This window comes from Castor canadensis, chromosome 2 (assembly GCF_047511655.1).
Source record: "Castor canadensis chromosome 2, mCasCan1.hap1v2, whole genome shotgun sequence".
Taxonomy (NCBI): Eukaryota; Metazoa; Chordata; class Mammalia; order Rodentia; family Castoridae; genus Castor; species Castor canadensis.
Genome location: NC_133387.1, coordinates 183,039,769 through 183,066,936, shown reverse-complemented (window position 1 = coordinate 183,066,936; position 27,168 = coordinate 183,039,769). Strand labels below are relative to the sequence as shown.

General features: G+C 53.8%; 1 protein-coding gene across 23 annotated transcripts in view; it reads left to right on the top strand.

Annotated features, from left to right (window-relative positions):
• The window catches only part of Phldb1 (pleckstrin homology like domain family B member 1), a 46,540-nt gene that overhangs the window by 16,835 nt on the left and 2,537 nt on the right, over nucleotides 1–27,168 (top strand). For 4 of the 23 annotated variants that reach the window (XM_074066605.1, XM_074066603.1, XM_074066606.1 and 1 more), the window contains 19 exons: nucleotides 1,484–2,832; nucleotides 5,368–5,646; nucleotides 6,031–6,171; nucleotides 6,259–6,396; nucleotides 8,755–8,883; nucleotides 9,237–9,392; nucleotides 11,571–11,681; nucleotides 11,835–11,924; nucleotides 12,492–12,635; nucleotides 14,173–14,343; nucleotides 14,745–14,885; nucleotides 16,086–16,226; nucleotides 16,351–16,453; nucleotides 16,927–16,971; nucleotides 17,620–17,914; nucleotides 17,997–18,087; nucleotides 20,234–20,380; nucleotides 22,334–22,450; nucleotides 22,663–22,765. In XM_074066605.1, the coding sequence (XP_073922706.1) occupies nucleotides 1,484–2,832; nucleotides 5,368–5,646; nucleotides 6,031–6,171; nucleotides 6,259–6,396; nucleotides 8,755–8,883; nucleotides 9,237–9,392; nucleotides 11,571–11,681; nucleotides 11,835–11,924; nucleotides 12,492–12,635; nucleotides 14,173–14,343; nucleotides 14,745–14,885; nucleotides 16,086–16,226; nucleotides 16,351–16,453; nucleotides 16,927–16,971; nucleotides 17,620–17,914; nucleotides 17,997–18,087; nucleotides 20,234–20,380; nucleotides 22,334–22,450; nucleotides 22,663–22,765 (3,891 nt within the window). Of the gene's footprint in view, nucleotides 1–1,483; nucleotides 2,833–5,367; nucleotides 5,647–6,030; nucleotides 6,172–6,258; nucleotides 6,397–8,754; nucleotides 8,884–9,236; nucleotides 9,393–11,570; nucleotides 11,682–11,834; nucleotides 11,925–12,491; nucleotides 12,636–14,172; nucleotides 14,344–14,744; nucleotides 14,886–16,085; nucleotides 16,227–16,350; nucleotides 16,454–16,926; nucleotides 16,972–17,619; nucleotides 17,915–17,996; nucleotides 18,088–19,382; nucleotides 19,470–20,233; nucleotides 20,381–22,333; nucleotides 22,451–22,662; nucleotides 22,766–27,168 lie in introns of those variants that run through there. The other 19 variants (XR_012445603.1, XM_074066608.1, XM_074066609.1 and 16 more) reach the window with 19 other exon arrangements.

Sequence of the window (27,168 nt, the reverse complement as noted above, 5' to 3'; positions counted from 1 at the left end):
CCTTTGAGGATGTACCTTGAGGGATAGAAGGTTCTGCCAGCCCAAACCCTACTGGAAGATGCCACTCAGTGTCAGGGAACCTGACCTTCTGTGTCACCACCAGGGGCATCACTCTGGAGGGTGACCTAAGCATTAGATTGAACACCCGGGAAGCTGTGATGGGTCCCACCCTCTGGTGATCAGCTCCCTGAGCCTTGCCCTGCCCTCAGGCAATGCCAGGCCCCGATGACTCAGAGAAGCAGCTGCAGTTTGTGTGTTGAATTATTGATCTCTAGAGGAGAATCGGGGATTGTTCTAGGGACCAGCACAGCCCCTCAGCCAGCTGCCCCGGGGTGGTGTGCAGATCTAGAGGCTAGAAGTGGGTCTCCCATCCCACTTCACTCTGCACTGCCTTCAAGTGGCCGTGGAATGACAGGTGCCAGTGTGGTGACAGGGCAGGTGGATACAATGTGTCAGGTACTGCTGGTGGGGTGTTTATCAGTGGCCTCCATGTATAGTTTTGGAATCTGAAGAAAGGTGAGAGGTTACTGGGATCACTGGTATCCATGGCAACCCCTCTGACTGTGTCCCATAGTCCCCATAATTTTGGACCCAAACTCAGTCTTGAAAAGGCTTTCTGGTCTTCTCTTTCCCACCCCCAGTCTCTTCTGGTCCACTGGGGGCTCAGAAACCTGGGTTCTCAGTTCACTCCCTACTTAATTTCACCCTGCCTCACCCCCACAACCTTGCCATGCCACTCTTGTGGTTATTTGGGCAGTGATTCCTAGGACTCCAAAGTCCTGGTTGGTTGACAAGGGCTGGGGCCAGGCAAAGGCAGGCTCTTGCTGGCTTGGCTTAATGGGATAATTGGAGGCACCAAGCTGAGCTGCACCTCGTGCATGGCTGGCTAGCCAGGCTTACAGGAACCAGCCATTAGCAGCAGGTCCCTCCCCTGCCTCTGATTGGACAAACTGGTGTAGCACACACTCCTTACCCAGCCCTGGAGGCTTTGTTTTGTTTTGTTTTCCCCTGGGCCTCTGGCTGTTGTGTTGGGAGACTGGTTGTGTCCTAGTAGACTAGGATGTCCTGGAACTTCTTGCCAACTCCACAGTAGATCCCCATCTCATTTCTAGAGTGTCCACCTGCCTTTCCTGAAAGAGGGGTGTAGGAAGTTGGGAAAAACCAAGGCAGGAAGAAGTAGTGTTGGGGCAATTAGACAACTAGGCTTAGAAGTGCCCGGTATTGTTGCTTACTCTGTCCTAAGACATTGAATGTTAGAGCCATCCTTTTCCTTTTACTGAGAGGGAAACTGAGGGCAGGTGGCTTGGCTAAGGTTGCAAAGCAGGCCAGAGGCAGAGTGAGCTGATGCTAGGACTCAGATATGACTTCTCCAGAGCCTCCTACTGTACTAGGAAGAGAGGCAGGTGGTGCTCTCACTCTTGTGCCTATGTGGCTCCCCAAAGTTGAAGACCAGGCCCTGAGGCCTCCTTGTGTTTCCCCTCAGCTGAATCAGAAAGCTTGATGAATGGCAACCACACTCCACAGCCTGCAACCCGGGGACCTTCAGCCTGTGCCAGCCACAGTTCCCTGGTGAGCTCTATTGAGAAGGACCTTCAGGAAATCATGGATTCACTGGTGCTAGAGGAGCCTGGAGCTGCTGGCAAGAAGCCTGCAGCAACTTCCCCACTGTCACCAATGGCTAACGGTGGGCGCTACCTGCTGTCCCCCCCAACCAGCCCTGGTGCCATGTCTGTGGGCTCCAGCTATGAGAACACCTCTCCAGCCTTCTCTCCACTCTCTTCACCAGCCAGCAGTGGAAGCTGTGCCAGCCATTCCCCCAGTGGGCAGGAGCCAGGACCTTCTGTGCCCCCGCTGGTGCCTGCCCGTTCCTCCAGTTACCATTTGGCCCTGCAGCCCCCACAACCCCGCCCAAGTGGTGCCCGCTCCTCTGAGAGTCCCCGGCTGGGCAGGAAAGGGGGTCATGAGAGGCCTCCTAGCCCTGGTCTCCGGGGTCTGCTGACTGACAGCCCTGCAGCCACAGTCTTGGCAGAGGCCCGCAGAGCCACTGAAAGTCCCCGGCATGGTGGGCAGCTGCCTGTGGTGGCGATCAGCCTAAGTGAATACTCAGCTTCTGGTGCCCCTGGCCAACCTGCCAGCATTCCTGGCAGCCCCAAGTTCCAGTCTCCAGTCCCTGCTCCCCGCAACAAAATTGGCACACTCCAGGACCGTCCTCCTAGCCCTTTCCGTGAACCTCCAGGCACTGAGCGCATGTTGACAACCAGCCCCTCTCGCCAGCTGGTGGGCCGAACATTTTCAGATGGGTCAGCCACCCGCACCCTACAGCCTCCTGAGAGTCCCCGCCTGGGCCGGCGGGGCCTGGACAGCATGCGGGAACTCCCTCCCTTGAGCCCATCTCTGTCTCGACGTGCTCTCTCTCCACTCCCTGCCTGGACCACCCCAGATCCCAAGCTAACCAGGGAAGTGGCAGAGAGTCCACGGCCCCGGCGCTGGGCGGCCCATGGGGCTTCTGTAGAGGACTTCTCCCTGACTCTGGGGGCGCGGGGCCGCAGGACCCGGAGCCCCTCGCCCACACTGGGGGAGTCCCTGGCACCCCGCAAGGGCAGCTTCAGTGGCAGGCTGAGCCCAGCCTACAGTCTGGGCTCTCTTACTGGAGCTTCCCCTCGTCAGAGCCCCCGTGCCCAGAGGAAGCTCTCCAGTGGGGACTTGCGGGTACCTGTCACACGGGAACGGAAAAATAGCATCACAGAGATCAGTGACAATGAGGATGACCTCCTGGAGTACCACCGGCGACAGCGCCAAGAGCGGCTCCGGGAGCAGGAGATGGAGAGGCTGGTGAGCAGATGCCAGAGAGGCTGCCGCTGTCCAAGGCAGGGTTTCTGCCAGGTAGTGGGCAGGCCAGCTGGCAGAACAGGAGGGGCCCTTGGACAGGGTCTGGGCTTCTTCAGGATAGTGACCAGTGTCTCATGGTCCTTGTGACCTAAAGAACTTTCTTTGAAATCTCAAAAGTTTCAGTTTATTTTATTTGGACGGTACTGGGGGTTGAACTTAGGGCCTTGTGCTTGCTAGACAGGTGCTCTACCACTTGAGCTATGCCTCCAGCCCATTGATGGCTTCATTTTAAATTCTTGCTAATTTTGTATCTATTCTACATGTATAAATTAAGTTTCACATCACCTGAGCACAATGACACTCTTGGAAAATGCACCACATTTGTGGGGCCTTGCATTTCTCAGTTGGAAAAGCAGGAGGCAAGAATGAAAGGGCTGAGGACCAAAAGGGAAGTGGGTTTATCTTTTTTATCTGGCAGAACTGGAATTGGAACCAAAGTCTCCCATCTCTCCGTCTTTGAGGCTTGTTCTTTAGAAAAGCTTTAGTCAGCTGGGCACAGATACTCAAGCCTGTAATCCTAGCTACTTAGGAGGCTGACATCAGGAGGACTGCATTTTGAGGCCAGCCTAAGCAAAAAAAAAAAAAAAAAAGTTCACAAAACCCCCATCTCAACCAAGAGTTGGATGCTGTGACTCGTGCCTGTCAACCCAGCCATGGCAGGAAATGCAAAATAGGAGGATTGCAGTCCAGGCCAGCCTGGGCCTAAAGCAAAACCCTGTTTCAAGAAACAAAACAAAACTCCTGCTCCTCCTTTTGGCCTCTACCAAAGAGGGAGCCACTCACCCTGGCCCAGCTGGACTTCTAGGAGTGTGGGTAGCAGGGAAGAGGGAAAGAACAGGGTGGGCAGTCCCTGGCCAGCCTGTGTGACTGTGGTTGTATGTGGGTGCTGCAAGCTGGGTGTGGCTCTGGGCAGCTGTCTTGGACATGGCATCTGAGCTGGGTGGGCTCTGGGATTCCCCAGATAGTGCTGGGAGCTCCAGGGCTCTGGCTGGTGTATCAGGAGAATGGATTCTGTCTTTCTTCCCTTGAGAGCAGAAACCCAGGTGATTGGTTTGAGGAGGACCAGAGTTGAGGAGGTTTGTCTGGAGAACCTTTGGGCAGAGGTCAGACAGTGTCGGGGAGGGGACAGTGTACTTATGTTTCCTGGGAGGCAGAATCCCCACCCCACTCTCCCTCTGCTGCATCTTCTCATCACTTTTTTGCCTTGGCCTATCCCAGAGTGCTTTGCCCACCCTGGGGTCCCATTATGAGAGGGTCAGTGAGCCTGCTACAGGCAGTGCTAGGTCCAGCCTTCCCCAGTTGCTCCTTTCAGCCTCCCCTCCCGCTCCCCCAAGCTCACACCAGTCCTAACCTGCCCCAGCAGCCACTTTAAGTCTTGGAAGCTGCCAGCCCTGCCCCTCCCACTCCAGCCAGGCTGCTTATCTGGGGGCGGGGGCACTGGCCCAGCCTCCTGGGTGTTGAGGCTGGTTCCTGGATTTTTTGCCATGGAATTGGATAAGCAGCAGGAGGGAAACTGGGTAAGTGTTGGTTGAAGAGTCATGGCCAAACTGTGGGTGGTGAGAGACAATTGAGGAGGTCGAGGGACACCAGTCAGCCATGGAGGAAGGCACAGGGGCCGAGACTCAGGGCTGCCATGTTGTGAATGTATGTAGGACCCAGACCAGGAACATGGCTGTGCTATCCATCCTTCACCTCCTAGGACCCTGAAAGGTGACCATTTCTGGGTGGAGGAGGGTATATGTAGGGGTGGATTAAGTGCCACAGCCATGGAGGGAGAACTCACACCTGGCCCTGAGCCCATCCTACAAAGAACAGAAGGTTGCCTGAGGGTGCCTTGGGGCTGAGGTGGGGCGAGCGGACAAGGAGGACTGCTCCCAGGTCTTCCTCTTCTCCATGTTTGTCTGGGTTGTAGGTCCATGGATCTGCTTTTCAGCCCTGTCTGTCTGCAGGTGGCCATCTAGCTGCATGTAGGCTGTGTTTATCTGTGAGTGTGCACTTCTGCATGTCGGGGCTGATGTCTTTGTGTGTTAACCTGCTGTTAATGCCAGTGTACCTGCCAGTGCACAAGGAGTTTCTGCTCGTGCCAGTGTGGCAGTACTAGTGTGTCAATGTGCCTTGCACCTGTAGGTCTGTGTGTACTGAGTTGATCTGTGTCTGATTGTGGTCTTCAGTATGCCTGCCTATGTGTATTGCCATGGATGGTTTGGTTATGTCCCTGTGTGACCAACAGGAAGCCCCATCCTTGGATAGAAGGGAAAGGAAACAGGAAGATGGGAGGACTGGCCACGTGGACAGGTGGCACATGGCCTGGTTCTCTTGCTCACTTCTGGGGCACCTTCCTTCCCTCTACCTTGCACAGATCTTGGAATTGGGGCTCTCCTGACTTCATGCTGAGCCTGAAGCCCTTAGTGTCTAGTACAGCCACATCAGGGCACTGCCTTTCTCCTCTTCATGCCCTGCTCTGTCCACTTTCCCTAGGAACGCCAGCGCTTAGAGACTATCCTGAACCTGTGTGCCGAGTATAGCCGGGCTGATGGGGGAACTGAGGCCGGGGAGCTGCCCAGCATCAGAGAGGCCACTGCGGCATTGGCGCTGGCAGGCCGGAGGCCCTCACGTGGCCTGGCAGGGGCCACTGTGGCCTCTGGGCGGGGTGAGGAGCCTGGAGGTGCTGCCCAACGCCTGTGGGAGAGTGTGGAGCGTTCAGATGAGGAAAATCTCAAGGAAGAGTGCAGCAGCACAGAAAGCACCCAGCAGGAGGTGGGGAGCCTGGGGGTGGAGTGTGGGGTGGGTCCAGGGTCTGGTGTGAATGCCAGAGCCCAGTGGCAAGGAAGTAATGGAAGAATCAAGTTTGGGAAGAGACCAAAGGTATAGAAGTGAGAAGGGAGGTGACGATGACTTTCCCAAGCTATAAATGCTTTATGACTTGCCTTTCCTTGGCACCCCACCCAGGTCTGGCACTCTGGTAAATCTTTATTCCCTGTGGCTGAGCCCTTATTGCACCCCTGGCAAGGAGGGGATTAGTCTCCTGTCTCAGTCTAACTACCCCTTTCAAGTGTCCTGAAGAATGGGTGATCTGGCCTCTGTAGTCTGATCCTGGAAGGCTGTGGGCTTCTCCAGCTGATGAACTTCCCTCTTCTCCAGCACGAAGATGTCCCTAGCACCAAGCTCCAGGGAGAGGTGCTGGCCCTGGAAGAGGAGCGGGCTCAGGTTCTGGGTCGTGTGGAACAGCTCAAGGTCCGAGTGAAGGAGCTGGAGCAGCAGCTGCAGGAGGCAGCCCGAGAGGTGAGCTGGATAGGAAAGTGCTGGTCCCAGACAGGGGCCTGAGTTCAAGTTCACTACCTTGATGGAGATCTTGGTGTCTGTTCCCAGGCTGAGATGGAACGGGCACTGCTTCAGGGAGAGAGAGAAGCAGAGTGGACATTGCTGCAGAAGGAGCAGAAGGCAGTGGACCAGCTACAGGAGAAGCTGGTGGCCTTGGAGACAGGCATCCAGAAGGAGAGGGACAAGGTAACCCACAGCTGGCTCAGCTCAGTGCTGGGTACCAGTGGCCCAGGAGAGAAGTGCCTTCCCTGGGGCCCTGTATCCCTCATCTCATCATCCATCCTGCACACCAGGGTCTCTGTGGCCCTCCAGGGACACAGGGCCTTGTCCTCTGTGGAAGGTACCAGCTTGGAGGGTGCTGCTAGGGGCTGGCTGGTGTTCGGGATCTCCTCTGTCTGGATCTTTGTGCTACCTCTGGGTGCCTGGGTGCCTGCCATTTCAGGCCCTTCTTGGAAGTGTCAAAGCCCCTTCTTGGGCAGTGAGGCCAGCCTGAGGGACTGGGGGTTATTCAGGTCTGGGTCCTGCCATGAGGAGATCCTTTCCCTCAAGTGTGCCTCAGATGCTTAGGATGTGGTCTTTGGGAGACGGCTCACAGGCCTCTGCTTCCGGTCTTCAGGATCTGCAGCCTCCCATCCCAGACGGTCCCAGCTCCTGCCCCTTTCAGATTTCGTGCCAGCCTGCAGGGGCCACTCCGTCCCACAGGGGTCGTGCCAGCCACACCCAAGATGCCCAACAACCTGCCAAAAGTTCTGAAGAGGAGAGGGGTCATCTATTTCTGGATTTGACAGTATTTTTCTAAGAATTGAATTTTCCTTCTGGATTTTTTTGAGAGTATTTTCTTCTTGCCCTCAATTTTGAGGGTCTTAAAAATTCCTTGACCTTTTTTTTTTTTTTTTTTTTATTGAGCTTTGGCTCTGTCCCCAAAACCACACTCCCAAATCCTGTGCCATATTAACTCGATGCTTGCCAACCAGGCCTGCACTAACACCCCCTCTAATCACTGTCCTGGGCTCTCTGCATGCCCCTAACTTCCAGGCCACCCAGGCAAGGCTGAGCCACACCTGCTTTTGTACTAACTCCATGGGTGCCCTTGTGTCCCTGGCCTCTTCCCTCTAATGTTGCCTCTTTCTTTCTTGGTGTGGGACCCATGGATTTGATCAGAAAGGAACTGGCAGGAGAGCACAGCTAAACTTTGCTCATGGCGCACTGGCAGGAGGGTATAAGGGTGGGGGAAATGTTTGGCCTAAGAGCTGCTATGCCTGGACAGTTCCTCCCAATGGAAAGGCCTGGGCTGCCTCCCCCCAACCTAGCTGAGTGGTAAGGAGGTCCAGCTGTGAGCATGGCCTTGGAGAGCTTGGACAGGGTCTTTCTGCCCACTCTGGCTAGTCATCTTAGCTTTTTTGAATTCAAATATCCCAAGCAGAGAGGAGAATGGGTAGCTCTCCTCCCCCACTCCGCTGGAGGCCACACAGGGTATTTTAAAGGTAGTGTCCAAGGATGGGGAAGTGTCTGGACCCCAGGAACTGGCCTGATTAAGGCCTTCCATCTGGGATGGGCGGGTGGGTGAGTGAGCCTCTCAGGTGCAGCATAGGGGCTTGCTCTTAGCATCTCAGAAGGAAGCTGCCTAACCTCACTTCTCAGCGACCTGGGGTTGCTCAGAGGCCTGGGCAGCTTTGCCTTTCTTTTGGGCCTAGTTGTTTGAGGTTGTGGTGGAATGTGGTGGTGGTGATGGTCGTGGTGGTGGTGGTGGTGGCTCCCCTTCCCAGCCCGTGGATGGCTCCCGCTCTGGCTTTGGAATCAGTGATCACAGTTTCTCCTCTGTCCTTTGAGAGAGGTGACTCACCAACTCCACCCCCCCATCCCCCTTCCCACCCTCAGAGGTGTCATCTCACCCCAGACAGAGCCATCCACCTCCTCCTCTGTGTACCCACTCCTGGGGCTCCTATTACCATGGCAACGGCCGAACTAATTGCAACCCTCATCCCTACTGAAGTTCAGCCTGCAGAGCCTGGCACTCCACCCCCTCCTGGGCAGGAAGGGAGGGAGGTCAAGGGGGTTGGGCTGGGGTCCCCTTTGCTGTACTGCTGTATCTAACATCCTTTGCTCCCCATTCACTCCCAACCCCTGGATTTAACCCTTACCATCACTCCCCTTTTTCCCAGGGTTAAATTTTGGTCTCTGAGCAGTGGTAGAGCTGGAGACTCTGCTTTTGCCATGTGGCACCCACCAGCTTTGACTTTGAGTGGTTTGGAGAGGAAACCGAAGACCTGTCTGAGAACTTTTCTAGTTCAAGGGACTCCAAGAGACCAACATTTCCACCCTGTCCCCAACACGTCTGCCCTCTGCACCTTGCCTCTCCTACTCTTTCCCTTTCCACTCCTCTGCCTCCTTTCCGCTCCAGCTCTGATTCCTTGCCCTCCCCCCACCCCGACCCCACCCGCGCCCCCTCTCCCTGCGCCCGCGCCCCGCCCCCTCCGGGCCGGAGTTGAGGAGTGTGTGTTCTCTCTCCCCTGTGCCCCGCCTCCCTCCCCTCCCGCCGACCAGGAGAGGGCGGAGCTGGCCGCGGGACGGAGGCACCTGGAGGCCCGCCAGGCGCTCTACGCCGAGCTCCAGACGCAGCTCGATAACTGCCCCGAGTCAGTGCGGGAACAGTTACAGGAGCAGCTGAGAAGGGTCAGTTCCACCAGCCCCCTCCCCCGGCCCCCGCGGGCCACCGCCCCGACAGAAGAGAGCAGAGCGGTGGGACGGGACGGCCTGGCCCCTGCAGTACCTGCTGGATACCAGGGTCGGTGCTGTGGCTTGGAGGGGGACAGGCAAGGTTGGGGGTGGAGGTGGGGGGTGGATCAGCGGCCCAGGCAGCGAAGCCCGCGAAAAGATCACAGCCAAGCAGAGCAGAGGGAGTCGGGTGGGGGCAGGTCCCTTTCCCAAATTTCCCTGGGTTCAACCCCCACCACTCACTCCTCTGTGGCCTGGCCTTTTGGGCCATTTCGAGCACCACCCAAGCCCCGATGTCACTGTTGTTGAAGGAGGCAGACGCCCTGGAGACAGAGACAAAGCTCTTTGAGGACTTGGAGTTCCAGCAGCTGGAGCGGGAGAGCCGCGTGGAGGAGGAACGCGAGCTGGCCGGCCAGGGGCTGCTGCGGAGCAAGGCAGAGCTGCTGCGCAGCGTGGTCAAGAGGAAGGTGCGCCCCGTCCACTCCTGCTCCCACGTGGCGCCGCGCCTAGCAGGGTCGCCCAGGTTCAGGTTGGAGGCTAGTGACCTGGGCTTGCATCGCAATAGGTGACTCCACGAAAGTTAATGTCACAAAAGTCACCTCTTTGTATCTCTGCTTCCGTGACAACTGTAACAGGTTGCTCAGAAAATTAGGGTGAAAAGGCACAATAGAATGTGATAGTAGAAAGCATTCATCAAAGATGGCTACTGTTATTAAACTCTGCCTCTCCTCAGTCTTCAGTGGAAGGTGAAGTTGGCTTTGCGCTGTCTGGGCAGGGAAATGAGAGATGGAGATGGAGGAGGAGGCTTGCCTCTGCCCTTTGTAGAGTGTGTGTGTGTGTGTGTCACATTCTTCCCCATGTCCCTCCTTGTGATCTTGCCCAGCCCTCCCTCATCTTGCAGCTCCAGTGTCCCACCCCAGGCTCTGTCTGCCCTGAAGCTCTGTGTTCCCCTGTCCACTCTGGTTCAGAGTGGTTGAGAGGACTGGTCTTGGAATCTGACAGATCTGGTTCTAGTCCTAGCTCTACCACTTACTCACTAGGAGATCTCAGCTCCTAACATGACAGTGCTCCCACGTGTGAAATGCCACCTGCCTCATAAGGTCAAATGAGTGGCAAATATAAAACGTTAGCGGAATTCCTGGCTTCTCCTAGATTCTCAGTAGGTATAGCCTTGCTGTGAGGACTGCTGTCTATCTACTTCAGACTTTGCTTATGGACAGGTCCCTTTTTCATGCCTTCCTCTCCTAGGGGTTGTTCCTCAGGATGGTCACTTAAAACCTCTTTCAGGAAACGCTACAGGGATTAGCCCAGCCTGTTTTGTCTAGTCCCCTTTGTTCTCCCTGTCTTTTTTGAGGGGTGGTACTGAGGTTTGAGCCCAGGGCTTGGGCTTGCTTGGCAGGTGCACTGTCACTTGAGCCACACCCCCAACCCAAGCCAGCAGGACATGATTGTTGAGCCAGGTACTGCGCTAAGCCCTGTTGGGGCTTTGGAGACAGAAATAACACTGCTACTGCCCCTGGATCTTACATTTGGGGTTGGGTGATGGTTGATGAGGCAGACACAGTCACAGATAACCGTAAGACAAGATGGATTGTGATACAAAATAATATGAGCAAAGAAATCGAGTGATAATCAAGAAAGACTGTTTTTGGTGGTGTGAGGTTTGAGCTCACGGCATCACAACTGGCTAGGCAGGTGCCCTACCACTTGAGCCACAGCTCCAACCAAGGAAGGCTTTGAAGAAGAGATAGAATTTCTGTCTGGCCTTGGAAGATGAGGAGGCTCAGGATGGTGGAGATGACTGGGACAGCCTTCCTAGGCTAAGGGAGTGACAGAAGGGAAGTCTGAGAAGCTACAGCTGCAAGTTGAGTGTACAGTGTGGCCAAGTTTAGGGGCACAGAGGAATGAGCATGTAGGGATGCTCCAAAGGGTAGGACCAACCTGCAAGTCTTTGAATGCTGGGTAAGGAATTTACACTTTATCCTGTGGCTAATGATGAGTCACTGAATGACTTCAGTGATCTGACCTTGTTTGTGGGTTTTTTTTTTTTTAATTACTCAACAGCCAGAGGGGTGATACATACTCAGATTCTAAAGATATGTCCCAGAAGCTACAGTCCCAGCTTCTCCAGAGACTAAGGGAAGAGGATTGCTTGATCTCAGGAGTTCAAGGCCAGCCTGGACAACATAGCGAGTAATCTGATACTCATTTTAGAAAGATTAGAAAATTCAGAGAAACAAACAAAGCCCAAAGGCCATTTCAGGAAAATAATTTATGGCAAAGTGGAGTGGATCAGAAAGTTGTGAGAGAGAAAGCCAGAGGCCAGAAGAAGCCCAGCCACGAAGGAGCAGACCTGGATCTGAAGGGTGGCAGACAAAGAACTGTCAGTATTGTTACTAGGCTTTAGGACCCACTAACCCAAGGTAGGGCGAGGGAAGGGGGATTTGGGTTCCGGTTAGCATGCTTGGTGGCACAGGATTCACGGCTGAGGGAGGGAGGAACTTGAGTTTTCCTGGGGTGAGGAAGAAGAGCTGGTCAGCTTCCTTCACCAGAGCCTGGATTCTCCATATAGGAGAGTCAGCCAGGCCTCACCTTAGGCTCAGCCCTGTCTCCCCAGGGTCTGACTGACTACTCCATCTCCTCAGGAGCGCCTGGCCATTCTGGACAGTCAGGCTGGGCAGATCCGGGCTCAGGCCGTGCAGGAGTCAGAACGCCTAGCACGAGATAAGAATGCCACTCTGCAGCTACTGCAGAAGGTAGGCCCTCAGGTTGGGTGGAGCCTGTGGTGGGCGAGAGGAGGACAGCACAGGAGGCTGGGGGGGAGATTGTCAGCATGGGGCCCCTTCACAGGGTCTCCTCCCTCTCTCTTGTTCCCACTTCTCTCTGACTGTGCTGCTCTGGCCTCACAGGAGAAGGAGAAACTGACCGTGCTGGAAAGGAAATACCACTCACTCACGGGGGGCAGGCCTTTCCCAAAGACCACCTCGACCCTCAAAGAGGTAACCTAGTTGGATCAGCACCAGCTTCAGGTCCATGGTGGGGGCGGGGGCCCCTGGGAGGCTCTGCCACCTTTACCCCAATGGTCGAGGTTGAATAATGGGGACATTTTTTGAACTGGAGAGATTTGAGGAGGATGTTAGTGAGGTCTGAGACCTGACCCCTCTGGCTACCAACTGCCTCTTCTCAGTTGACTTTTGGGCTCTCAGGTGCCCACTGATCTCATTGTTTTGGGTGATTGAATACATGTGAAGGGCTCAGGGGCCCTTGGTGGGGTGGGTAGACAGCTCAGAGGTTTGGGAGGAGGAGCACAGGATCTAAGGATCCTCGTCCTGAGCTTTTCTGGGCTTCAGTCTGGATCCAGGCTCTCAGCTCAGAAGTGGGCATTAGCGCCCTTTGACTCATTCTTTCCTAAGTCTATACCATGTGTAAGGTCCAGCCAGGACATGCCTGATTTTCTGATCTTTCCCTGCCTCCTGGTCTCACTGTGCAAACAATTTAGACCTGGGGCGAGGTGGCCCCAGCAGAAATGAGGAGTAAGGCCACTTACCATGTACCATCCTCTGTAGGCTCAGCTGTTCATCTCCGAGTCCTCAGATATGGGACTAGGGACCAAGGTTCTGAGTCGGTTCCCAGGGTCTTCTCAGGCTGGGGGCTCCTCTGTCCCCTTAACCCCACCCACTTCTACTCTACTCTGCCCCAAAGCACAAGAGGTAATCAATCACACCTGACTGCGTACTCTGCTTTGCCCGCTGCCTGTCTGCCTGCCTGCCTGAGCTCCTGCCTACAGCTTTCCCTAGGGCCTGGTGGTAGGACGTGTGGCAAGAATCCTTTGGCTGGGCAGAGTCTGGGAGTTTGTGTGAGTGCTATCTTGTTGTCCATAGGATGCTTAAGCAGCTCATGCAAAAATAGAGCATTGATTTGCATATTAATTTGTGTGTATTTTCTATGCCATTCACCAGTTTGCACAAGGCACTGGACTCTTGTTCATTTTCATTTTCCTTCCTGTCCCAGAGGACAGTCTGGCTTTGGAGATAGGCCTGGATGGGTGCCCTGGATAGGCAGGTTGAAGACCGTGTGCTGTGGTGCAGCACAGTATAGATACCTACCATGGCCGAGCACCCAGAATAAGCTCAGGGTCTGAGGATATGTGATGGGCGTGATGGTCTTTGTCTTCCCAGGCCACAGTTGAGTAGGCTGGCATCTTGCCAGGTACTTACCTGGGCAGTGGACCTGTTTTTCTGCCAGGGCTTTTGGCTGCTCTCTGCAAAAGCCTGTTACTCAGAGCTTATGTGCTTGGGCCTTAGTGGGTCCCCACCTCCTCCCTCTCATTACCAGCTCCTGCTTGGTGGATGGGGTGCGAGGGGACCCTGAAGAATGGTGTGACTGGTGCTCAGGGTTGCATGCGTGTGCCCCGCAGGGGATGCCCAGGGCATTGGAGACAGGGCTTTTAGAAGCTGGGTCCTGTCCTCAGTGGGCTCCTGGAAGCCTTTCCTGGGCTACTTCACCTGCCCCCATCCCAGAGCCAGCCCGGAGGTGAGCCTTTGGGATCTGCATAAATGCCAAGGTGGCCCAAAGTGGACCCTTTGAGGTCACCCTGCCTTCCCCAGCCACCTGTGGCCATAGTGGGCTACTGAAATCCACTCCCCGCCCCCGCTGTGGATTCTGTATTGACTTGGAGCGATGGCTCTGTTCCTGGCATGGAGTGTGGGGTGTTGGGTACTTGGTTGAATCCCATTAACCTCTTCTCTGCCCCCACCCTGGGCACCCTAGGAGTATGTGAGCCTGGCAGAGGCTCTCCAGCTGTGCTCCTGCTTGGACCCCTATGCTTCTGCCACTTCCCCCAGCGTGCTCCCCCAGCCCCTGCCTGACAGTGAGGTACCAGACACCAAGTGTGCCCACCTGTATCCAAGCGCCACCGTTGCACCTTACCCTGGGTGGAGGTGGGGGGATAGCAGAGCCTGTCTTCAGCAATGAGGGCGGAGGGAAGCTGGCGTAGGGGGTTGAGAGTGGTTCTCTTTCTTCCCTGGGGTCTTGGGAGTTGTCCTCAGCTCCTGATGGCCTAGGGAGGGGTAGGCCTTGCCTTCCGCTCTAGAGAGAGGGCGTGATTCTGACAGGGTTCTGCCTCTAAGCACGAGGGCTGGTCTCCCTTATGATTTCTACCCTTCCCTCTTCGTGGGCAGGGCCATCTCTTGGGTATCAGTCCCATTAACCTTTTGTATTCCCTCCTGCGTCTGGCCTTCCCCCAAGTACGTGACGCTTGAGCAGCTAAAGGTGATGTGGGGGACCTCACCCATGCCCCCAGCCCCTGCGCCAGGCCTGCCTCCCTGGGCCTCTGCCTCCCGGGACCTCGTTCCCACCACCTGCCTTCCTCCTGTGCTGCCCTCCTCCTCCTTGGCTTCCATCACGCCTTCACCCAAGGTTGGTGGTCTTTGTGTCCTTGCCACCCCCATCCTGCTGCTGGCGTGGCTCTGTCTGGGTGTGTGTTGCCCCTGCTCTAGGCCAGCCCAAGGGGAGTGTTCGGTGCCTGTAGGCCCTGGCTGACTGGCTGGCTTAGCACATGTCTGTGTTCTGGGATTTGTGCCCTGACTGTTTCTCTTTGCCCTTACACATTCAGAGCAACTGTTGTCTCACTGTTTTTCTTTTCCTTCTCTTTATACTCTCCTTTCTCCCTTCTTTCCTTCCCTCACCTTCCTATCCATTCCCTGACATGGCCTTCCTTTGCCTCCAACCCTTCCCTTCCTTCTTCCTTTTCCTCCCATCTCCTTTTTCCCCTGTCCTGGCCCTCCCTCTCTGTCCTTGCCTTCCCTCAATCCCTCCAGATGGAGAAGCTGCTGCTCCCTACTGTAGACTTAGAGCAGTGGTACCAGGAGCTGATGGCCGGGCTGGGGACTGGCCCTGTTGCAGTCTCCCCTCGCTCTTCCCCCCCGCCTCTGCCTGCCAAAGCTTCCCGTCAGCTGCAGGTAACCCTTACTGCCTGTCCTCCCCAGGTGTTTTTCCTGCCTCCTGTGAGCATTCCTGCAGATCCCTTGTCTACACAGTGTACCTTGGCATGGGGTCATCCCAGAAGAACAAGGAGGGGCTCATGGGAAGGCAGCGAGGGTCTTTGCCCTTCTGGCACTTTGGGCAGCTGGAGGGCCAACCTCCTAAGTCCAAGGATGTCATGCTTGATTGACCAATGCAAGGGAGTCCGCTCTAGAGTTTCTAACCCTGTCTGGGGTCCTGATAACCTCTTAGGTCTCCTATAACTTGAACTATTGTGTCCTAGAATCGCCAGTGCTTTGTTTCTCTGGGTCTTCCCACGGGTGACACTTGCAGGCAGAAAAGAGGGGGACAAGAGCTCTGAATTGACATTCCTGGGGACTTAGCCATCTCCTGAGAGTTGTCCAGTGAGGGGACAGGGTACTTGGATCATCCTCTACCAAGCTTTGCTCCGCTGACCTGCTGTAGGGCCTGAGATTCCCCCATTCAAGATTCAAGACACTGAACTTCTGAGGCTGTGACTTCAGCTAATGTCTAATGCTCCCTTTGGGAAGAGTTTGCTTCATATAACACATGTGGCATCTTTACTGGGTGCCCAGCTGGCTAGAGACTTGACATGTTTTGATTCATCACCACAGGCATTGAAAACTGTGATGTTAGCTTTCATTTTACAGATCGAATGCTGGGGCACGGGGAAAATGAGTAATCTCACCCAGGCCACACAGCTCGGAAGTTTAAAACTTGTGTGGAGAGTTCGAACTCCTGACTCCAAAGACCATATTCACTGTATGTTCGTGCTGCAAAGGAGCTTGGGACTTCTTTAGTCTACCACATGGCCCAGGGTCTCACAGCCTGTAAGTGGCCGAGCTGGCAATAGAAGGAGTCTGGTTTCCACTTGGCCTGCACAGCTCTGCCCGCCTGACACTAATCCCTTGTATGGGTCAGTTTACAGGTTCTTTCTCAGACCCAGGGTAGGGCCAGGGATTGGCTCAGGGAGTAAAGGCCTGGAAAGGAGGCCTGACAGTGCCAATGGCATCGGCCCATCAGTCTCAACCCTATTGTCAACTGGAGCCAGAAGCCCGAGAAGCTGGTGCCAGGGCAGTACCCCACATCACAGCAGCCTAAGGGGGTGTCTGCCAGTGGGAAGCTGGGGGTCACTGGGCACTGTCTCTTCCCTCCAGGTTTATCGCTCCAAGATGGATGGTGAGGCCACCAGCCCTCTGCCCCGGACCCGAAGCGGCCCCTTGCCCTCTTCCTCAGGCTCCTCTTCTTCTTCCTCCCAACTCAGCGTGGCTACCCTGGGCCGCAGCCCCTCCCCAAAGGTCTGAGGATGGTGTGTGGTGGGGGGATAGAGACCATGCTGTGCAGAGGCCAAGGTCATCCATGCAGGCCTTGGGGTGGAGGCAGGTCTGCTGAGCCTGCACCAACTCTCCCTTCCCTCTGCAGAGTGCCGTCCTCGCCCCGAATGGCACAGGTAGCCTTCCTCGCAATCTGGCAGCCACGCTGCAGGACATTGAGACCAAACGCCAGCTGGCCCTGCAGCAAAAGGGTGAGTGGCTACAGTGCCAGCTCCCCCGCTCCCTGAGGAATCCCACTTGCCTCATCCGTGCCCACATCTTTCACAGGCTGTTTTTTCCTTTAATTGGGATCGGGGTAGGAGCAGAAAGGATTTAGATTGGACACCTAAAGAAGAACTTCCTGGATACTTTTCAAAAGCTTCCAGGACAGAGGACGAGGGCGGGGGGGGGGGGGTGCGCTGTGACATCTTCTAAGCGAGCTCAGCCAATAAGGGGAGTGCTTTTTGACCTAGTAAGGCTAGACATTGCCCTGTCTGTAGGCAGGGATGGATTTGATGACCCCCCAGAAATGGTTCTCTGAGACATTGGCTCCAGGGACCCAGAAGTCCTTGTTGCTTGTGTTGTGTGTTTTGATTGTTTTGAAAGCCCATGTCTGTGCCTCTCTCTCTTCTTATCCCCTCTGTGTCTCTCTCCTGCACCCTCTGCCTGGGGTCCCCCACACCAGTCGAGTTGCTTCCTGCCGAGCCCCTCCTACCCGACGACCCAGCAGGTAGAGGTCACTGAGGGCATTGCTTTAGCCAGGCAGCCGCTGCCCTGGCATCAGCATGATGTGTCCTGTTCAGGTTCCGCTGCCCTGTAGGCAGGCTGCCAGGCCTAGCTGGGCTGGGGTGCCCAGCTGGCCTCCCCCTCCAGCTGGCTTCCCCCTCCAGCTGGCCTCAGCTTCACTCCCTTGTCTCCCTCGCCTCTCCTGCTCTTGTTGCTCTTGCTTCTGCATTGCAAGAGGTCTGCATTGGCACCCTGGGGCCTAGGGGCTTCTGCCAGCTCCCCTTGCTTCTCCTTCCCCAACAGGTAGGGTGGGTGCATGTGCCCTGCTCACCTGTGCAGGCCTTGGTTGTAAGCTGGAGCATCTGGCTGTTATGCTGCCCAGGCATTACCTGGGCAAGTCTGTGCCCTGTGTGGGCTCAGGATGCAGAAAGAGTGCTGAAGTCAGACTGTGCCATGGCCAGTTGTGCAGGTGATTGAAGCCTTGGCAGGGCCACTGGCCTGGAGCTGTGGGGGCTTCTGGGAAGCTGCTGGGGGAGATCTGCTCTGTGTTAACCTCTCCCTGCTCGCTTCCTCCCTCTTTCTGTGATGGTCCAGTGTGCCCTCCCCTAGCTGGTGGGGAGCCCACTGTGACTCCCACTTATCCCTCCTGCAGGGCAGCAAGTGATTGAGGAGCAGCGGCGGCGGCTGGCCGAGCTAAAGCAGAAAGCAGCGGCTGAGGCGCAGTGCCAGTGGGATGCCCTGCACGGGGCAGCGCCCTTCCCATCAGGCCCCTCGGGCTTCCCCCCACTCATGCACCACTCCATCCTGCATCACCTGCCAGCCGGGCGGGAGCGTGGGGAGGAGGGCAAGCATGCTTATGACACGTTGAGCCTAGAGAGCTCGGACAGCCTGGAGACCAGCATCTCCACAGGGGGCAACTCAGCCTGCTCCCCTGACAACATGTCCAGGTGCCTCCCATGCCCAGCCCCAACCCTTGGCCAGATGCCCTTTGGCTCCTTGATGAGTCCCTTCTCCTCATTCCCTCCCTAGTGCCAGTGGTCTGGACTTGGGCAAGATCGAGGAGATGGAGAAGATGCTGAAAGAAGCTCATGCAGAGAAGAGCCGGCTCATGGAGTCCAGGGTGAGGCTAACTTGAGCCAGGAGGCAGAAGGCAGTAGGGCACAGAGCTGCCCTCTGCCTGCTGAGTGCCTGCGCTCCACCCCAAGCCCTTCCACCCACATTAACTGTGAAACATGCCCTTGGGGTAGAAAGTAGTTTACAAGTTTGTATTTCTCAACAGTGCATGGGAGATGCAAGCAGGCTGCCGATTCCCAGTCCTGCAGAACTGAAGGCAGCGCAGTGACCATTATCCATTCATAAGTTTCAAGGATGGGAGCCTCAGTCTGTGAGGCTCCTTCAGTTAACCTCTTAGGAGCCCTGGGGATTTTGACTCCTGTCTACCTGCATAGCAGGGCATTCCTCGTGGGGATAGTTAGGAACCCGTGTTGTGGCATAGAATGGTAGAGGAAGCAGGTGTCCAAGCCATTGGCTGGGGAGCTCTGGGCTGGGGTGGCTGAAGGAAGTCACACCCTGTTCACGTGGCCAGGGAGCTGTGACTTGGCAAAGAGGGACCAGTAGTTTGTCCTGGCTATAAACAGGCCACAGAGGCCTGTGCCTCAGAGGGAGGTTGAACAAAGGGTCTGCAAAAGACGGTCTGTCCCCATCGGAGGCACTTGTGCTTTTTTTTTTTTTTTTTTTTTTTGGCGGTACTGGGGTTTGCACTTGCTAGGCAGTCCCTCCACTACTTGAGCCACACACCTTCAGCCCATTTTCTTATTTTTGAGATGGGTTCTCACTATGTTACCCAGGCTGACCTCAAACTCCTGCACTCAAGTGATCCTCCTGCCTCAGCCTCCTTAGTACCTGGGTATACAGCTGGCTTACTTCTTAAATATACCAATATATATGTATAAATATATATTTACTCTGCATCTCTTGAGGTGTTAGTGGGAGTGTCAGCGAAAGGGATTAAATAAAAGGGGTACTGGCCATCTGGATGGAGGACCAACCAGAAAAAGACTACCTTTTAGTCTTATTTACATCAAAGTAGGGCAAATTTACAAGCATCTCTTGACAAATGGAGGGAAAGGAGATTCTGCTAAGTTTTGAGCTGAGAAGAAATGGAAATGGTCTTTATCACTGATGAAGACATATAAAGTATACTGACATGCTCTGTATTTATGATTTGTTTTAATGACTTTTGAAATCCTTTGTGTGTGTGTGTGTGTGTGTGTGTGTGTGTGTGTGGTACTGGGCTTTGAACTCATGGCCTTACTCTACTGCCTAGCCACAACCTAGCCCTTGAAGTCCTTTTGTAAATGGCATTTATAAGTTCAATTGTGACCTTGGTTTCCAGTCATGAATTTTCTCCATTAGATTTGAAGTTCAACAACAAATGTTACTAATACAGAATTTCAAAGTCCACTGCCTGGGAAGGATTACAGAGTATACTAGCTGTCAAAGGTGAGGTTCAAGAGGTAGTGCACCCCTGTCTAGCAAGCATGAGGCCCTGACTTCAAACCCCAATACTGCCAAAAAAAAAAAAAGTAGCCAGGTGCCAATGAGTTATACCTGCAATTTTAGCTACTTGGAAGGCTGAGATACGGAGGACTGTGGTTTGAGTACAGCTAAGACAAAAAGTTTGTGAGATCCCATTTCAACCGATAACAGATGGAGTAGTGTGTGCCTGTCATCCATCCTAGTGATGGCTGGAAGTACAAAATAGGAAGATTGTGGCCCAGGCCAGCCTGGGCAAAGTAACCTAAGCAAAAAGTGCGGCTCAGCGGTAGAGTGCCTGCCTAGGAAGCATAGAGCTCTGAGTCCAAACCCAAGTACCACCAAAAAAAAAAAAAAAAAAAAAGTTATTAAATAAACCATGTTCTAAAAATTCAGATAAAATTATGAGCCTCATTTATTTCTTGACTGCTTTTTTACTGCTGGAATTGGTGACAGACATTTATATACATGATCTAATTTTCACTACAATTCCAGATGGAGGCATCCTGAACCCCATTTTTCACATGGGGCCATTGAGACTTAGGCAAAATAATTTTATCAGAGTCACAGCCCATAATGGTGGCAGAACCAGGGTTTGAAGCCAGGTCAATCATGATTTAAAGCATTTATTCTTAGCCAGAAGGGCTCCTGGAGAAGGTAGGCCTTTCCTGAGGGGACCAGCCAGGGTGCAGAAGCTGGCCGCAGGCACTGACCCCTGGCTTTATGTTCAGGAGCGGGAGATGGAGCTACGGCGGCAGGCCCTGGAGGAGGAACGGCGGAGGCGGGAGCAGGTGGAACGGAGGCTGCAGAGTGAGAGTGCCCGCAGACAGCAGCTGGTGGAGAAGGAGGTCAAGATGCGGGAGAAACAGTTTTCCCAGGTGAATGGGTAGTGGGTATGGTGGTGTGGTTGGTTTGATGGCGAGTGCTGGGGAGAAGTCAGAATATTGCAGGGGCTCTGGGCACTGCAGTTGCTGTTGGCTTAGCACAGGCAGAATTCTACCAGGACTCATTGGCCCCTAGAAACAGAGACCCTCCTGGGCTTGTTCAAGCAAGGGTGGGTGGGTAAGGACCTGCAGACCGCTGGGGTCAGAGAAGAGCGTCCACATAGGCCTCCCAGAGACGGACCCTGAGACTCAAGATCTGAGTCCTTGACACCCAAGGATGGCTGTCTTTAACCCCTTTCCAGGGCCTCAACCCACTTTATGAGCCCAGGCACACCTTCCCGCCCACTGCCCCTCCTGTCCATGGCTCTCCACGGTGTCCTGGCCCTCACCCCACAGGATCTTTTGGCTCCAGCCCCCACCATCAGTGGATGACCTCACTCTGACTTCTGGTTCACATCTGCAGGAGAGACTCTCTCAGTAGTTTCTCCCTAGACAGAAATCCCAAAGTTCAAAAGCAGCTCTCACCCAGGTGATGTGAGCAGACAGAAGGAGAAATGGTGCGGAGCAGGGATACCCACGCCTGCCTCTGGCTGCAGACCCTGGCCCTGTGAGGACCTATAGGACTCAGGCAGGCTGTCCCTTCTGGTTAGGTGTCTATAAGGTGGGGATTCCTCTGGAATTCCCACGCAGTGGTGACCAGCAGTCACTGATCCTCCATTTTCTGTGATGCAACAACACAGATTCTAAGGTGTAGGTTTCTTGGATCAGGTTTAGGGAATAAAAAAATCAGGAGCTCTGCAAGTTTCACCTCTGTGGTTGGAGTCTTTGTCAGACGCTTGGTTCCTCTTTCCTGCCCCAGTCCCTAAAGGCCTGGGACTCCCTCTTTCAGCCTGTATCCTGAGGCTCAGACATGGCTTCAGGGCCATCAGGATCTGGTGAGGTGGGGGCTGAGTCAGCCCATCTTTGGGGTTCTTCTTGGAAGCTGTATGTTTTATGTTTTCTTTAAATAATTTAGGATGTTTCCTTTCCTTGCCATTTTAAGGTTCTTCTGGGAAAGGAGAAGTAGAAAAATATTCCAGCTGACTAAGAATTGTAGTTAGTAGCAGAAGTGGAGTATCCAGTTTAAAGCCCTTATTTTACATAAGGAAACTGACAGGGATATAATCCAACAACCAGGTCCTTTCTTTTTTTGGTGGTACTGAGGTTTGAACTCAGGGCTTCACGGTTTCTAGGCAGGTACTCTACACTTGAGGCACACCTCCAGCCCTTTTTGCTCTTGTTGTTTTGGAGATAGGGGTCTCCCTTTTTACCCAGGCAGGCCTGGACCACAGCCTTCCTATTTGCTTCCCACAGTAGCTGAATGGTACACATATGCCACCAGGCCCAGCATTTTTTTCTGTTGAGATGGTGTCTTGCAAACTTTTTTGCCTGGGCTGGCCTGGAAATTAGATTTTCCCTATCTCAGCTTCCCAAGTAGCTAGGATTACAGGAGTGAGCCACTTGCACCTGCCTTTTTTTAAATATATATGCTTGGGACTGAACCCAGGGCCTTGCGTGTGTGAGGCAAGCACTCTAGCACTGAGCTGCAGCCCCAGCCCTGGAGAGAGGCTTTCTTAATGGAAATCTTTTCCCAGAGCATGTTCACATCTGGTCTCTTGTTTTGCTCTGTTCAGCCCAGGAGGGAAAGGAGGATCAGGGACAAGATGAGGATGGCTGTGTCTTGGTCATAGGTGGGAAAAATGAGCAAGGAGCTGTTCCACATTTTGCCTGGGCCTACATACAGTTGGCAGAGGCTTTCTAGGTCTCCACTTTCCCTGTGAAACCAGAGTGGCAACTATGGGGCTGGGAAGGGTTGATGTCAGGTTGTGGGGTTTCAGGACTAAAGAGAAGGGACAGGGAAATGAGGGAGAAAGAGAGGAGACTGCTGATCTGGTCTTCTGTCTCCAGGCACGGCCCCTGACACGCTACCTGCCAATCCGAAAGGAGGACTTTGACCTGAAGACCCATATTGAGTCATCAGGTCATGGGGTAGACACCTGCCTGCACGTGATACTCAGCAGCAAGGTACCAGGCCCATGTGGTCCAGGATGATGGGCCCCATGGTCAGAAACACCTCCTGAGGCCTTGGCATAGTGGCCTCAGTGGCTGTCCCAACCTAACCAGGTCTGTCCCAGGACCTGGTGAGTGGGTGACGGTGTGCACTTAAGAAGGGTGCTTGGGGAGAAAGGCTCAGGGGCTGCACATTTGGGTACTTCCTCACTCCTGCTTCCCACCAGGTCTGCCGGGGCTACTTGGTCAAGATGGGCGGGAAGATTAAGTCGTGGAAGAAGCGTTGGTTTGTCTTTGACCGGCTCAAGCGGACCCTTTCCTATTATGTGGGTGAGTTCCTCAGGGCCTCCCTGGGGGCTGGCCAGAGCCAGGACCCCTGGGCACTGACACCCTAGATAGCTGGTCTTCTGGAAGGAGGCCAGGCTTCCAAGTAGGTGCCAGAGGCTTGGACTTGGCCTTTTTCTCCCCTCTCTGAAAATGTACAGTGTACCTGGCTCACCTCCATTTATTCATTCGTTTGTTTGCTCACTCACTCTGCAATATTACTGAGCATCTAATAAATCCTAGACTGTGGAACAAGCAAAATGGCCACAGCACGCTCCTTTGGAACTTATTGTGAGGGAGGCAGATGTTGAACGAAGAGTTAAAACAAAGCACAGTGGGTTTGCTGATAGGGGATACCAACACCAACCCCTTGGACAGATTCCCTCAGAGAGTCCAAAGCAAGCAGGTAAGCAAAAGTCAAGGAGTGCTGGGAGCAGGCGGATGGCACACCCTGCTTGCTCGCCTAGCCTCCAGTGTAGTTTCCTATCCCTGAAACTCCCTCTGGCTTTTCCCACATGGAGTGTGGGATGCTGATGGCCTCCTAGTGAAAGGAGGCTAGGGAGTGCTGTGCACGGCTCACAGCTGCAGTGCTGCTTCTGTGCTCCACACCTGTCTTCGGAGTTGGTGGGGGCCCTGTTCCATGTCAGCTTATCTTTGCTTCAGAGCACACCTTTCTGGAACAATGCTGGCCACGGGCGCAGAGAGAAAAGAGAGGTTTAAGGGACCTTGCATTGCCATTAAATGCCCCAGCTGGGAAGTGGGCATGTCATATCTGTCTGCAAGTCACAGTGGGCCTTCTAGCCAGTCACCCAGTCTCACCAATTGCAAAGGAAGGAAGAGCAGGAAGTCAGGCTTCCTAGTTAGCCCGCAGGGTTGATGCCAGGGACCCTAGGCCCAAAGTGCCCTGCTTTCCCCTTATCAAATGTCACCCCCATCAAGAAGCCTTCCCTGACTGTCTGGGCTCTGAATATAGCGACAGAGCCACAGGTTTCCCTGCCTTCCAACCTGTGCTGGGGTGGTAAAAGGACTTTCTTGGGAGAGAGAGAAGCAGGCATGAGGGAGAGAGAGAAGGAGGCATGAGGAACAGAGCTCCGTTTTGGCCTTGTTGAGGTTGAGGGACATCTGATGTAGGAGAAAGGTGAGGGTAAGAGGCAGTCTGTGAGAATGATAGTAATACGACCGACACAACTGTGAATAGCACAGTTTTTCGAGCACGTGTGTGAGCCAAGAGCTGTGCTCAGCACTGCACACCTTACTTCATTTAATTCTTCTCGTAAGTCTATGAGAAAAGCACTAAATATAACAAATATAACACCCATTTTACAGAGAAGGAAAATGAGGCTCAGAGAAGTTAAGTGAATTGCCCAAGGTCTCATAGCCTCTAACAAGGCAGAGCAGAGGTGGAGAGCAGCCCGCTTCCAGGGCGGGGGTAGAAGCTGGAGGAGGAGAATCCGGCAGAGGCAGAAGGGCAGAAGGCAGGCAGCCAGCACTGACCACGTGCCAGGTGCTGGGCTGGCACTTGGCAAATGCTCCCATCCTTCATGTCTGTGAAACAAAAGGAGACCAAGTTCAGGCGGGCAGCAGAAACAGGGAAGGAAGCCAGCCAAGGAAATAGACATTTGCAAGCCGGAGGTGTTAACCAGTGATAATGGATGCTTCAGACAGGCTGAGAATGTGGCCCAAAGGCCATGGGACTCAGGGATTGGAGCTAGTGGAGAGGGGGCTTTCCGCTGTGCACGGGAGGGGGCGGTGGAGCCAGATTGCACAAGACCTAGGATAGGTGGGTAGTGAGGAAGTGAGGGCAGAGCGTGTTACTACTTCCACTGAAGGAAGGAGAGAGGGCAAGCAGCGTCTGGAGGGGTGGCCAGGCCTGGAGCCAGGGTCCTTGTGTGGAAGAGGAAATGTTGGAGTTGTGCTGAGGACCAGGACCCAGGTGGGCCTGCACCCTTCTTCTTCCTGCCCAGTGGAAAGAACTGTGGGAAAGGATCACATCAGATAAGACTTTGGAAGTCTTTGGAGGCTCCACCTTACCTGGAGCTCCTTTTCTGAGCTTCTGCAGTTGTCTGGGGTCTGTCTGTCATGTGACATCAGCCCAAGACATAATGATGTAGTGACAGATGCCACATTACGTTCGAGACACTGCTGAGTGCTTTGAATGTGTTCTTGTGTCTCAGACTCCTGACAACGTCAGATGCGTGGGTGCACTCCTGGAGTCCTAGTAAACAGGCTTGGTGTCTGCACTTCCCATTGCACTGGAGCTTTCTAGGAGAAGCGTTTTTGTTTTGTTCTGTGGCATTAGGGATGGAACCCAGGACTTTGCTCATGTTAGACAAGCGATTTACTTCTGAACTTCACCCCCAGCCTGTAAGAGAAGCGTTTCTAACTTCTCTCAGATCTGAGTGCCTAGGACTCATTCATTTCACATTGATTGAGCACCTGCTGTATGCCTGGCACATAGTTGTTGGTGTTGGAGTAGGCAAAACTATGAGTGGATAAAGGAGGATTCAGGTTCACCATGGTAAGTTCTATGCAGAGGATTCACAAGTATGTGTCGTGGTGGTGACATTTGCAATGGGTCTTAAAGATTGCTTAGGAGGTTGCTTTGGGAATGGGCAGGAGGAGACCGTTCCAGCACATGGAAAACCGACTGTTAAGGGGCAGTGAGAGGCTTAGCTGGCTCCGAAGAACTTGGCATTGGTGCAAGGGAGGCTGGGAGACAAGCTGGAGGGACACATTGGCACCAGCCTGTGAGTGGCCATGGCCAAGCCAAGGAGGCAGCTGGTTCCCCAAAGAGGAGCCAGCAGAGAAGTCTGTGGGCTGAAGGAGCAGGATCTGATTTGCTTTCAGAAGCTCATCCCTGCGGGGAGGGACAGGGACAGGACCATGGAAGATGAGTGGAGGGAAGGAGGGTGAGGCAGAGCCCTTAGGAGGCTGGAGCAAGGACCATCAAGGCAGGGGTCCAGGAATCAGGCCTGAATAACCCAGAGGATGGGGGCAAAGAGGCACAGGGAGGAGCTTGCTGCCAGCTGTTACCTCTTGAGTTTAGTGACTGGTGTGGCCTCTCCTGCCACGCTGGCTCAAAGTCAAGGGTGTCACTTGTAGCATCTGAGCAGCGTTTGTCACAGTCCAGGGGCCTAGGCCCTGAGTTTTCCTCAGTGGTGCTCTAAGCCCTCTGCACCAAGTGCTCACCACCAATCTGCCAGTCTGCCCTCCTCCCTCCTGCAACCCTGACCTCCGGATGCCGGATGCCGTGTGCTATGTGGGAGCACGTTGAGTGACAGAGCTCAGCAGGGCTCCGGTGTTGTGTCTTCTTCCTTTTTCAGCAGGAGGTAAATGGAACCATATGGTTCAAAAATCAAAATACACGGGAAAGTTTAAGTTGGGAAATATGCCCCTACCTGCTATAGGTAACGTGAACACATGTGCTTACCCCTTTTTCTTACACAAAAGGTAAAGAACATACCTTCTTCCTTCCTAATGTGTCTTAGATGTCTTTCGGGGTCAAATATATCTATAACTAGGTGTACTGGATAGATTTATTTCTCACTCTATCCTTGTGTCAGATAATTCTGTACCATTGTGTTTAACAGCTGAGTCATATTCCATCCATGGTACACTAGAACTTATTAGTCCAACCCCACTGGATGGATGCTTAGCTCGTTTAGTCTTTTTCTACAAGCAAACTGCAGTGAATAATCTTGTAAATTTGTCATTTTGTACACACGTAAGATAAATTCTTATGTGTATAATCAGTAGGTCAAAGGGCAAATACCTTTCTAATTTACTTATTTATTTGTTTGCTTATTTATTTATTCATGTGGAGACAGGGTCTCACTATGTAGTCCAGGCTGGCTTCGAACTCTTGATCCTTTTGCTTCAGCATCCTGAGCGTTGGAATTGCAGGTGTGGGTCACCATGCCTGGCGTCTTTTTTAATTTTCATAGATGTAGCCAAATTGTCCATAAGAGTTTTACTCCCACCTGTCTTTATTAGACTTCCTGTTTTCCACCACAGCCATGCTGAAAGCACGCTGTGTATCTTTACCATTCTGATAGGTGAACAGGAGCATCTCACTAGAGGTGTTTCTTTGGGATTTGGATTTGAACTCAGGGCCTTGTGCTTTGTAGGCTGGTGCTCTACCACTTGAGCCATGCCCCTGGCCTTTCATTTTAGTTATTTTTCAGGCAGGGTCTCATGTTTTTACCTAGGGCCAGCTTTGGACTGTGATCTTCCTACCTGTGACCTCCCTCGTAGCTAGTACGACAGATACACTTCATCATGCCTGGTTTGTTGGTTGAGATGGCGTCTCACTAATTTTTTTGCCCAGGCTGGCCTTGAATCTCTATCCTCCTGATCTCCACCTTCCAAGTACCTGGGGTTACAGGTGTGAGCCACCAAGCCCAGCTCCT